Source organism: Coregonus lavaretus (genome assembly GCF_964263955.1).
Source record: "Coregonus lavaretus genome assembly, contig: HAP1_SCAFFOLD_961, whole genome shotgun sequence".
Classification (NCBI taxonomy): Eukaryota; Metazoa; Chordata; class Actinopteri; order Salmoniformes; family Salmonidae; genus Coregonus; species Coregonus lavaretus.
The window spans coordinates 104450-115525 of record NW_028159574.1 but is presented as its reverse complement, the minus strand read 5'-3'; the positions used below and the strand labels follow the sequence as shown (position 1 = coordinate 115525).

Sequence of the window (11076 nt, the reverse complement as noted above, 5' to 3'; positions counted from 1 at the left end):
ATTTGGGGCAAATCCAACACAACACACCACTGAGTACCACTCTTCATATTTTCAAGCATGGCCTTGGCTGCTTCATGTTATGGATATGCTCGTCATCGGCAAGGGAGTAAAAAAAAAAAAAAGACAGGGAATAGAGCTAAGCACAGGCAGAATCCTGGAGGACAACCTGGTTCAGTCTGCTTTCCAACAGACACTAGGAGACAAATGTACCTTTCAGCGGGACAATAACCTAAACCTCAAGGCCAGATATACACTGGAGTTGCTTACCAAGATGACATTGAAGATTCCTTAGTGGCCTAGTTAAAGTTTTGACTTAAATCGGCTTGAAAATCTATGGCAAGACTTGAAAATGGCTGTCTAGCAATGATCAACAACCAGAGCGATGTCTGAAACAATAGAGAGTGCCTTGTCAGACTTTTGATGATAGTTTGGCAGCCTCTGCTACTCTTTAGGACCTTGCGCCGTTTTCACATATGTAAACACTGGTTTGGTGCTGGAGATAATGAATATGAGGTTGAAAAGTGGTGGAGTTGCCCTTTAACATGTATTACCATTTCTCCTGATAGTGGAAGAACTGCTCTGCTGCTCTGCATGAAACATGCACTGCACCGAAAGAGCAGCAGAGGCTGCCAAACTATGAAAAGTGGTGGAATTGCACTTCACTATACACTACCAGTCAAAAGTTTGGACACACCTACTCATTCAAGGGTTTTTCTTTATCTCCTCATCAAGAACCGTGGCATGCTCGAAGGCAGCGAGCAGAGGCTGGAACTCTACAGAAGAGTTGGAGATAAGGCACGTTACCTGAAGTCCCATTTTGTCTCCAAGGAATGGGCCAATCGCTGGGTGTCATTTGAAGTAACACAGACTCTGAGGGAGTGGCTGCATGAGGCTGGTAGGTTACAATTTCCTTTAGGGTTGTAGATATAATTACATAACACAAACAGTATGTTGCAACACAGACAATCATATCCTGTTACACATCTGTGTCTGATTGAAGTGCCACTACAAAGAAGGCCCATGACAAAGCATGTGAAAGAACTGTCCAACAGACTTTTACACCTAAAACAGTATACCTATTCCTTCAGGTTTAAAAAAACAGTTTCATACACCATTATGTTAGCATTTTTGCAACACTTTACAGGAGAGGAGCAAGGATTCCAATTGAAGTTGCCTTGTGATTGTGGGAAACCAATGGAGGAATTCCTCTTCGGAATAGCAGGTATTTGCAGTTTACTCTATTCACTATATTGAAATCAACTCAAGCCATAAGTTTTCTGCCAAAACCTCCACTGTGAATCTCTTGACTGACAGGTGGCAATGTTTTATAAGATAGGGATGGACAAGCTGAGGGGAGATACAGAAACACTTTCCATGAAAATGCCATCAAAGCCTCACATTTTACTGATGTCACTTCCTGTGGAACGCCACAGCCAGCTTAGCTCTCGGAAGAAACGACAAACCACTACTGAAGAGATCTGCTCAGAGTGAGACTATCCTTTATTCCACAGGCCCAAGATAACATTTATAACGATCAATTCATGTCTCTTAAATGTGTACTAACAAAGTTAATCTCTTTTAGCAGATAGATATATTGTACGCCTATTTAGAGATCCTGTTAACACCCTCTTAACGCCCTCATAACGCCCTGTTAGTGCCCTGTTAACTCCCTATTAACGCCCTGTTAACTCCCTGTTTGTAAGATATAAGGTGTATAACTCACAGGTGTATGTACCCCCCAGCAAATCGGAGAGTTGCTGTGTGCGAAGGCTTTACATTGACTTCCGTAAGGACCTGGGCTGGAAGTGGATCCATGAACCCACTGGCTACTTTGCTAACTACTGCATGGGCCCCTGCACCTATATATGGAACACAGAAAACAAGTACTCCCAGGTAATGCTACCAGTCATGTTTCTATAGGCGTCCCTGTAGTTGACTGTCTTTAAAGGATATGTACAGTTGGGGTTTTCAGTAATCAGACACTGTATAGCCACGGGGGGAGATTGAGACAAGATACAGAACGAGATGGTCTGTTCAGTGAGATATCTAGTGTTGTTTACCCAACCACAGGTACTGGCTCTGTATAAGCACCACAATCCTGGAGCCTCTGCCAAACCCTGCTGTGTTCCACAGGTCTTAGAGCCCCTACCCATTATCTATTATGTGGGGAGACAACACAAGGTCAGTGAATACTGCATGGTTAGAAGTATCAAATCAAACTCTCAGAACATCGTCACTGAATTGAAATCATAGACAACACAGCTGCTGGGTTTTCATTATTCTTTACAATGTCTATCCATTGAATGTACTCTTTTTTTTCTCCCACAGGTGGAGCAGTTGTCCAATATGATTGTTAAGTCCTGCAAGTGTAGCTTGGAGATACAAAATGGGGGCTGATCCTTTTTGATGCCGCTGGTTTAGTGTAAACTGCTTGTCCCTTGGAAATCAAGATGTAGTCAAGACATTAATTTATGAAGGGTACTAATATAATTTGATATGTTTGGGTGGTGTCTAGTCTGCATTTTCTATTTAGCTTTTCCCAGCAGAGAATTTGTTTATGTTTAGTGATTTGTTAATGTTTTCTTATTTTATTTTCAATATATCTAGTGGTTTATGGAGTAAAACATTTTTTTTGTTTAGACTTGTCAATATCCTGGGTGTGTCAATAGTCTTATCTTACTGTCACTGAGTTGCAGTATTTGTGCTCCCTGGGAAGTATAGAGGGAAAAGGCTAAGATGGCATTAGTTTTGGTCTACTATTACTTAAAATACTGAATGTACAATAGCATTAACTTCCTCTCAATATTTGTGTCATTCATCTCTTTTGAAGAAAAATATATCTGCATCACACCACTTATCTCAAGAAATACTGTAAAAAAGTTAATTAAAAAAATAGTTAATTCTGTTTAAGCCTACTGGATCAAAAGTCCTTTAACAATAAATATGTCCAGAGTGCCATGACGTTATACCATGACATTAGGGGGGTCTCTATCTTTTTTGGACATCTGTTACAAAACACCTCACATATGTGCACGCGCTTGTGCGTTAATTACATTTGTTTTATAGTAGACGTAATTTAACCATTTTTTATTTATTTATTACCTATTCATTTGGAATGAACACAACCACTATAGTTTTGGCAAGTTGGTTAGGATATCTACTTTGTGCATGACACAAGTAATTTTTCCAACAATTGTTAGCAGACAGATTATTTCACTTAGAATTCACTGTTTCACAATTCCAGTGGTTCAGAAGTTTACATACACTAAGTTGACTGTGCCTTTAAACAGCTTGGAAAATTCCAAAAAATGATGTCATGGCTTTAGAAGCTTCTGATAGGCTAATTGACAATTGGAGGTGTACCTGTAGATGTATTTCAAGGCCTACCTTCAAACTCAGTGCCTCTTTGCTTGACATCATGGGAAAATCCAAATAAATCAGCCAAGACCTCAGAATAAAAATTGTAGACCTCCACAAGTTTGGTTCATCCTTGGGATCAATTTCCAAACGCCTGAAGGTACCACGTTCATCTATACAAACAATAGTACACAAGTATAAACACCATGGGACCACGCAGCCGTCATACCGCTCAGGAAGGAGACGCATTCTGTCTCCTAGAGATTAACATAGTTTGGTGCGAAAAGTGCAAATCAATCCCAGAACAACAGCAAAGGACCTTGTGAAGATGCTGGAGGAAACAGGTACAAAAGTATCTATATCCACAGTAAAACGAGTCCTATATCGACATAACCTGAAAGGCCACTCAGCAAGAAAGTAGCCACTGCTCCAAAACCGCCATAAAAAAGCCAGACTATGGTTTGCAACTGCACATGGGGACAAAGATCGTACTTTTGGGAGAAATGTCCTCTTGTCTGATGAAACAAAAATAGAACTGTTTGGCCATAATGACCATCGTTATGTTTGGAGGAAAAAGGGGGTTGCTTGCAAGCCAAAGAACACCAATCCAACCGTGAAGCACGGGGTTGGCAGCATCATGCTGTGGGGGTGCTTTGCTGCAGGAAGGACTGGTGCACTTCAAAAAATAGATGGCATCATGAGGAAGGAAAATTATGTGGATATATTGAAGCAACATCTCAAGTCAGGAAGTTAAAGCAAATGGGTCTTCCAAATGGACAATGACCCCAAGCATACTTCCAAAGTTGTGGCAAAATGGCTTAAGGACAACAAAGTCAAGGTATTGGAGTGCCCATCACAAAGCCCTGACCTCAATTCTATAGAAAATGTGTGGGCAGAACTGAAAAAGCGTGTGCGAGCAAGGAGGCCTACAAACCTGACTCAGTTACACCAGCTCTGTCAGGAGGAATGGGCCAAAATTCACCCAACTTATTGTGGGAAGCTTGTGGAAGGCTACCCGAAACATTTGACCCATTTGACCCGAAACAATGCTACCAAATACTAATTGAGTGTATGTAAACTTCTGACCCACTGGGAATGTGATGAAATAAATAAAAGCTGAAATAAATCATTCTCTCTACTATTATTCTGACATTTCACATTCTTAAAATTAAAGTGGTGATCCTAACTGACCTAAGACAGGGAATTTGTACTAGGATTAAATGTCAGGAATTGTGAAAAACTGAGTTTATATGTATTTGGCTAAGGTGTATGTAAACCTCCGACTTCAACTGTATATGTATAGCAGACGCAGTAGCCTATCTTACAAGGATAAATAAATGCATGTTGGTGTGTTCTAGCATGCTGCTTGCATATCTCTCTCTCTCTATCTCTCTTTCAATTCAATTTCAATTCAATTTAAGAGGCGTTATTGGTATGGGAAACATATGTTTAGACTTCCAGAGCAAGTGAAATAGATAATAAACAAAAGTGAAAGAAACAATAAAAAAGTTACAGTAAACATTACACTCACAAAAGTTCCAAAAGAATGAAGACATTTCAGGTGTCATCTTATGTCTATATACAGTGTTGTAATTATGTGCAAATAGTTAAAGTACAAAAGGGAACATAAATAAACATAAATATAGGTTGTATTTACAATGGTGTTTGTTCTTCACTGGTTGCCCTTTTCTTGTGGCAACAGGTCACGGAACTTTTAAAGGATATTCCCGCGTTGTTAATGGGATGTAGCTCAGTTGATAGAGCATGGCGTTTGCAATGCAAGGGTTGTGGGTTCGATTCCCACAGGGGGTATGAAAAATAATGTATGCACTAACTGTAAGTCGCTCTGGATAAGAGCGTCTGCTAAATGACTAAAATGTAAAAATGTAAAATGTTAATGAGCACATCCAATCCCCCATATGTCTTCTGCAGAAAGTTACTCCGTTGCTTGGCGCTGCCCTGGTCGCAGAGATCAAGGTGGTGGTAAGCAACTTCAGCATCTTCACTGCCTCGTTTCTCATTTCGAGCAGTAAGAATAACATCCCGGGTAAATGTTGCTTTGCAAAGCTCCCTCACAATCGCAAATCCTGTGCCTTTATTGGCACCGGTAACTACTGCCACTTTTTTGTTTGACATTTCCTTTGCTCTCCAAACCTTTCTTTCTGTAAAGGAATTCGTTAGAGTAGGCTAACTATGGTTTAAATAATGCAATTAACCGCAATGTGGTTGTAGTAGGCTGACGTGTAGCCTACGCTGATCTGGGAGTAGATAATGTTGATTTAGAGGAAAGTCAAGGAATGTGCACAGTTACTCTGACAGATGAAGTTGTGTAGCCTAATAGATAAAATTCCCACATATGATACAATGGGAGGGAGAGGGCATGTTATATTGATATAAGACGGGAGAGGTTAGGTTAGCCTATTTACGCACAGTTCAGACGCCGAATTTATGGCTATTCAACTGAATAGAAATGAACGGCTCATGTCCGCCAGATGCATCAAACTGTGCGGTCCGGTGGAACTCATTCGTTGTCAGTGGAGCAGTTGGCATGCCATTCAATATTTTCAGGCAGCGTTAAGAGCTTTGCTTGACATACTGATTGGTTTCATACATAGAGATGGATAGAGGACTCATCTTTATATCTGTGCCATTATAGCATCTGTGACAGCATGGGCAGCGCCACTGAGGCTACAATTCAATTTCAGTTCAAGGGACTTTATTGGCATGGGAAACATATGTTTACATTGCCAAAGGAAGTGAAATGGATAATCAAAAGTGAAATAAACAAAAAGTGAACAGTAAATATTACACTCACACAAGTTCCAAAATAATAAATACATTTAAAATGTCATATGTCTATATACAGTGTTGTAAATATGTGCAAATAGTTAAAGTAAAAAAAGGGAAAATAAATAAACATGGGTTGTGTTTACAATGGTTTTTGTTCTTCAATGGTTGCCCTTTTCTTGTGGCAACAGGTCACAAATCTTGCTGCTGTGATTGCTCACTGGGGTATTTCACCCAATAGATATGGGAGTTTATCAAAATTGGATTTGTTTTCAAATTCTTTGTCGGCCTGTGTAATCTGAGGGAAATATGTGTCTCTAATATGGTCATACATTTGGCAGGAGGTTAGGAAGTGCAGCTCAGTTTCCACCTCATTTTGTGGGCAGTGTGCACATAGCCTGTCTTCTCTTGAGAGCCAGGTCTGCCTTCGGCGGCCTTTCTTAATAGCAAGGCTACTCTCTCTCTCGGGGACTAGGCCTAAGCTTCTCTTCCTTTCTATTTTGTTATTTTTATATTAACATCACACAGTGGACGCCTAAACCTTTTGGCCTATGCATGCAATGTCCTTATGCATTTAGTGTTCAAATCTCTGACAGCTGAACCATGAGGTGGATAATTAGGGACAATGCGACATTTACTGGGGGAAGGGGGGCTGGTTCAACACAAGGTGTCATAAAAAACATATATTTTCACAGGACCCTCCCCTTGTACTCCCCCTCTTAGAATTAACTCAAAATAATGTTTACGATCACAAATAACAATAACTGTAGCTACCCTGTGTTTATAAATGTGGATATCAACTTTGCTACTTCAGCATGCATTTGTGGCACAGTCGATGTCACGCAGAGCTACGGGCTAGAAAGTTGAGGGTTCGCCGACCACGCGCGTGGCTGGTGTATTCAGCATGTAAGGGAAGTACCAAAACACCTTGATATAGGGGAGGTGCATGCAAGCAGATAAGGAAATGTGGCTAGGATGGAATAAATTATATAGTAAAACCTACAAAAGGGCGAATGTAAACCCGTGAAAAAACGCAATTCCCTCCCCTGTGCCCAATATAAAAAAAACATACAACCCTCCCCATAGCCAAAAAGATAAGTTAGACAACCCTCCCCTATTTTGGACCACCCCCCATACCCCAGTACATTTAGAACTGTCCCTTATTGTTTAATGAAATTAAAAAACAATAAAACAATGGGCTATGAAGTTCTGCATATGCTACACATCAAAACACAAGGAATAGTGTTTTTGTAATTTCTTATAGGCTGTTTTTAAGGACATGTAAATGTGCTTCATTTGGCCAATATCCCTCGTTGTTTATTGATGGCGCTGGCTGCGTTGGTGGACGCACTAAATGGGTTATGCACCAAATGCATATTGATGACCAGTACATTTGTCAAATGTCCAATGAAATTAATATCTTCCCTGTCACTTGTCTGGTGCCACATTTTCCTAATGGAAACCCTGATATATAATATATAGGCTTCAAAATAAACTTTCCAGTGACACTGACACACCCAATGATGAAGATAGGCTACTCACTGGTGATGGCCAATGCAATCATGCCAATATCTAAAGATAAACTAGGCAGAATACTTTGAAAAACAGTGCTGTTCACTCAAAATTAAAGAAAAAAAAGTGCTTCTACAGACAGATTACTCTTTTCAGCAGTAGGCATTTGTTTTGCAAACGGTAAGCCTACTTTTTCTCACGATAGTATTTTGAAATTTGTGAAAGGCAAACTGACAGTCGCAACCAACCATAGTAATCAAATCAAATGTTATTGGTCACATACACATATTTAGCAGATGTTATTGCAGGTGTAGCGAAATGCTTGTTCCTAGCTCCAACAGTGCAGTAGTATCTAACAATTCACAACAATACCCACAAATCTAAAAGTAAAAGAATGGAATTAAGAAATATATAAATATTAGGACGAGCAATGTCGGAGTGGCATTGACTAGAATACAGTAGAATACCAACCACAGCAATATACCCCATAGATGGTAGTTCCCATTCAAGTTAGGAATGGCAGCCATTGCTAGTGTACCCATGAGTTTAACAGTCAAAGTGCCAGGTTTAGAGGTTCCAAAATCCTTCTATGGATTATATCTATGGCCACAACGCAACAAGCTGTTCTATATTTGGGGCACATGCTGCCCAAATTGCAGCCTTCCCAACTGTAAGTGCTTGTGATAAAACTTCATCCACAGCAATGTTTTAGAAGCTTTAATAGCCTCATTTTGGCAAAATGATTAACATTTATCAGGCGGTGCTGCAGCACCCCTACTTCCCGTGGCTATGGACACAGAGGTGGGGGTGTTCGTTTCATTTGGAATATGTTTTTATTTTAATATTTACCACTGTAGCAGTGCACATTGCATTTTAAACAAATAGGATAATGGTTAAATTAGCATTATTAAATTTGACTTTGTTGCATTTAGGGAGGCTCATGTCTCAATTCGCACTCTGAATATGTTCACCATCTCAACAGGCAGCTTGAATGACTTTATGTTATGGTATGTCAGGTCAATGTGTGGTGGCCGAACAACGATGCTGATATGCTGTGTTGACAAGGAATCCGCTGACACTGTACTTTGATTATAAAGGTTTATTATATCAAAATATTTCAGCGTCAATTTACAGATTTCTGCAGAATCTGGAGAACAACTAGCCCAATCTCAAATATGATTATTCTCCCCGTCCTTTGTTGAAAACCTGGTATATATCCTATGTAACATAAGATGGGTGTTTTGAATAGACCAATCCCTGGCTTCCACATATCCAAGTCTCCTCTGTTTCAGGGGGCCCCTATAGTAATGCTTTCCAGAAGTTTCAGCAAGGCAGAGTAAAGTTGATCTAACACACCATTTGCAAACGTCAGCCAAAATTATAAACTGTTCAGATACTACAAATGTAATAGGGCTGGTTGGCTCTCACTCAAGGTTGAGTGCATGCGAGAGTCTTTGTGCTTGCAGACACCTGCGCCACACTTCTTTTCCTGTTTCCCTCTTCTCAGTGCATTCCATCTGGTAGGAATACTACTCCTCCAATTAGAAGGTGATTTGCACAATACAAGTGGATAAGGGAGAGGAGGATAAGTTAGCTTGAATGAAAGGGGTCTCTCTCATCCTCAGGGGTGAACACATGACAAAACAACTTTATTTTCTCCACCTGAATGCAGAGACACCCAGGTCTCTACAACATGCTACATTTGTCCAAAGTTTAATCTAATAATTTCATTATTTTGAAGCATTTCTGTAAGAAATAAAAAGACTGCCTTTTGAGAAAATATTATTCTAGGCGAGTCTCTGATTGGTCTTTGGTGCCCCGTACAGCATCATTAACTAGATCAGGGAAGGGCAACTCTAGTCCTCGGGGGCTAGATTGGTGTCACAGTTTTGCCCCAGCCCGTGCTAACAAACCTTGACTCCAATAATAAACTAATCATGATCTTCAGTTTAGAATGCAATTAGTTTAATCAGCAGTGTTTGCTAGGGATGGAGAAAAAGTCTGACACCACTCCGGCCCCCATGGACTGGAGTTGCCCATCCCTTAACTAGATTTAACCGTGGGCGGATGGTCAGGGGGCCGGAACATAATTACAAATAATTTGTAGACTGCAAATTGGTCACAAGAAGCTCAAACAGATATAACATAAATTATAATCATTTCAAACTTTCTTACATTTGTTTATGATCACATATGGACAACTACAAATACCTAGGTGTCTGGTTAGACTGTAAACTCTCCTTCCAGACTCACATTAAGCATCTCCAATCCAAAGTTAAATCTAGAATCGGCTTCCTATTTCGCAACAAAGCCTCCTTCACTCATGCTGCCAAACATGCCCTCGTAAAACTGACTATCCTACCGATCCTTGACTTAGGCGATGTCATTTACAAAATAGCCTCCAACACTCTACTCAGCAAATTGGATGTAGTCTATCACAGTGCCATCCGTTTTGTCACCAAAGCCCCATATACTACCTACCACTGTGACCTGTACGCTCTTGTTGGCTGGTCCTCACTACATATTCGTTGCCAAACCCACTGGCTCCAGGTCATCTATAAATCACTGCTAGGCAAATCCCCGCCTTATCTTAGCTCATTGGTCACCATAGCAACACCCACCCGTAGTATGCACTCCAGCAGGTATATCTCACTGGTCATCCCCAAAGCCAACACCTCCTTTGGCCGCCATTCCTTCCAGTTCTCTGCTGCCAATGACTGGAACGAACTGCAAAAATCTCTGAAGCTGGAGACTCTTATCTCCCTCACTAACTTTAAGCATCAGTTGTCAGAGCACCTTACCGATCACTGCACCTGTACACAGCCCATCTGTAATTAGCCCACCCAACTACCTCATCCCCATTTTGTTATTTATATTGCTCATTTGCACCCCAGTGTCTCTATTTGCACATCATCTCTTGCACATCTATCATTCAAGTGTTAATACTAAATTGTAATTATTTTGCACTATGGCCTATTTATTGCCTTACCTCCATAACTTCCTACATTTGCACACACTGTATATATATTTTCTGTTGTATTTTTGACTTTGTTTTGTTTACCTCATATGTAACTCTGTGTTGTTGTTTTTAAATCGCACTGCTTTGCTTTATCTTGGCCCGGTCGCAGTTGTAAATGAGAACTTGTTCTCAACTGGCTTACCTGGTTAAATAAAGGTGAAATAAAATAAAACACACCACTCTATTATGTGTAGGAATACTTTGGAACAGATTTCCACAATTAAAATCACTTAGAGCTGATTTGCTGGTGTTTTTAGTCATGTCCAACAATAAAAAATAAAACTGTTGGGGCCAAATAAAAACCAGGCCACCAGTTGGGGATACCCTGCCCTAGAGGCTCAATTCAATAAACTAAGATACAACTTTGAACAAGAGTTTCCAGTAAATCACTGTCTCAGGCA

At 40.3% G+C, this 11076-nt stretch overlaps 1 protein-coding gene across 1 annotated transcript; it reads left to right on the top strand.

Annotated features, from left to right (window-relative positions):
- Positions 1-701: 701 nt before the first annotated feature.
- LOC311122709 (transforming growth factor beta-1 proprotein-like) lies at positions 702-4460 on the top strand. Its single transcript, XM_084197039.1, has 6 exons — positions 702-895; positions 1145-1222; positions 1337-1487; positions 1743-1893; positions 2071-2181; positions 2329-4460. Exons 1-6 carry the CDS (start codon positions 742-744, stop codon positions 2395-2397), a joined length of 714 nt encoding a protein of 237 aa, XP_084053165.1. The 5' UTR covers positions 702-741; the 3' UTR covers positions 2398-4460.
- Positions 4461-11076: the final 6616 nt, after the last annotated feature.

Bases quoted from the DNA above. Each gene is read 5' to 3' on its own strand.
- LOC311122709 (XM_084197039.1), top strand. From the start codon at position 742: ATGCTCGAAGGCAGCGAGCAGAGGCTGGAACTCTACAGAAGAGTTGGA. The intron at 1,223-1,336 runs GTATTTGCAGTT...TTTATAAGATAG, and splicing joins ATTCCTCTTCGGAATAGCAG to GGATGGACAAGCTGAGGGGA. The intron at 1,894-2,070 runs GTAATGCTACCA...ACCCAACCACAG, and splicing joins CAGAAAACAAGTACTCCCAG to GTACTGGCTCTGTATAAGCA.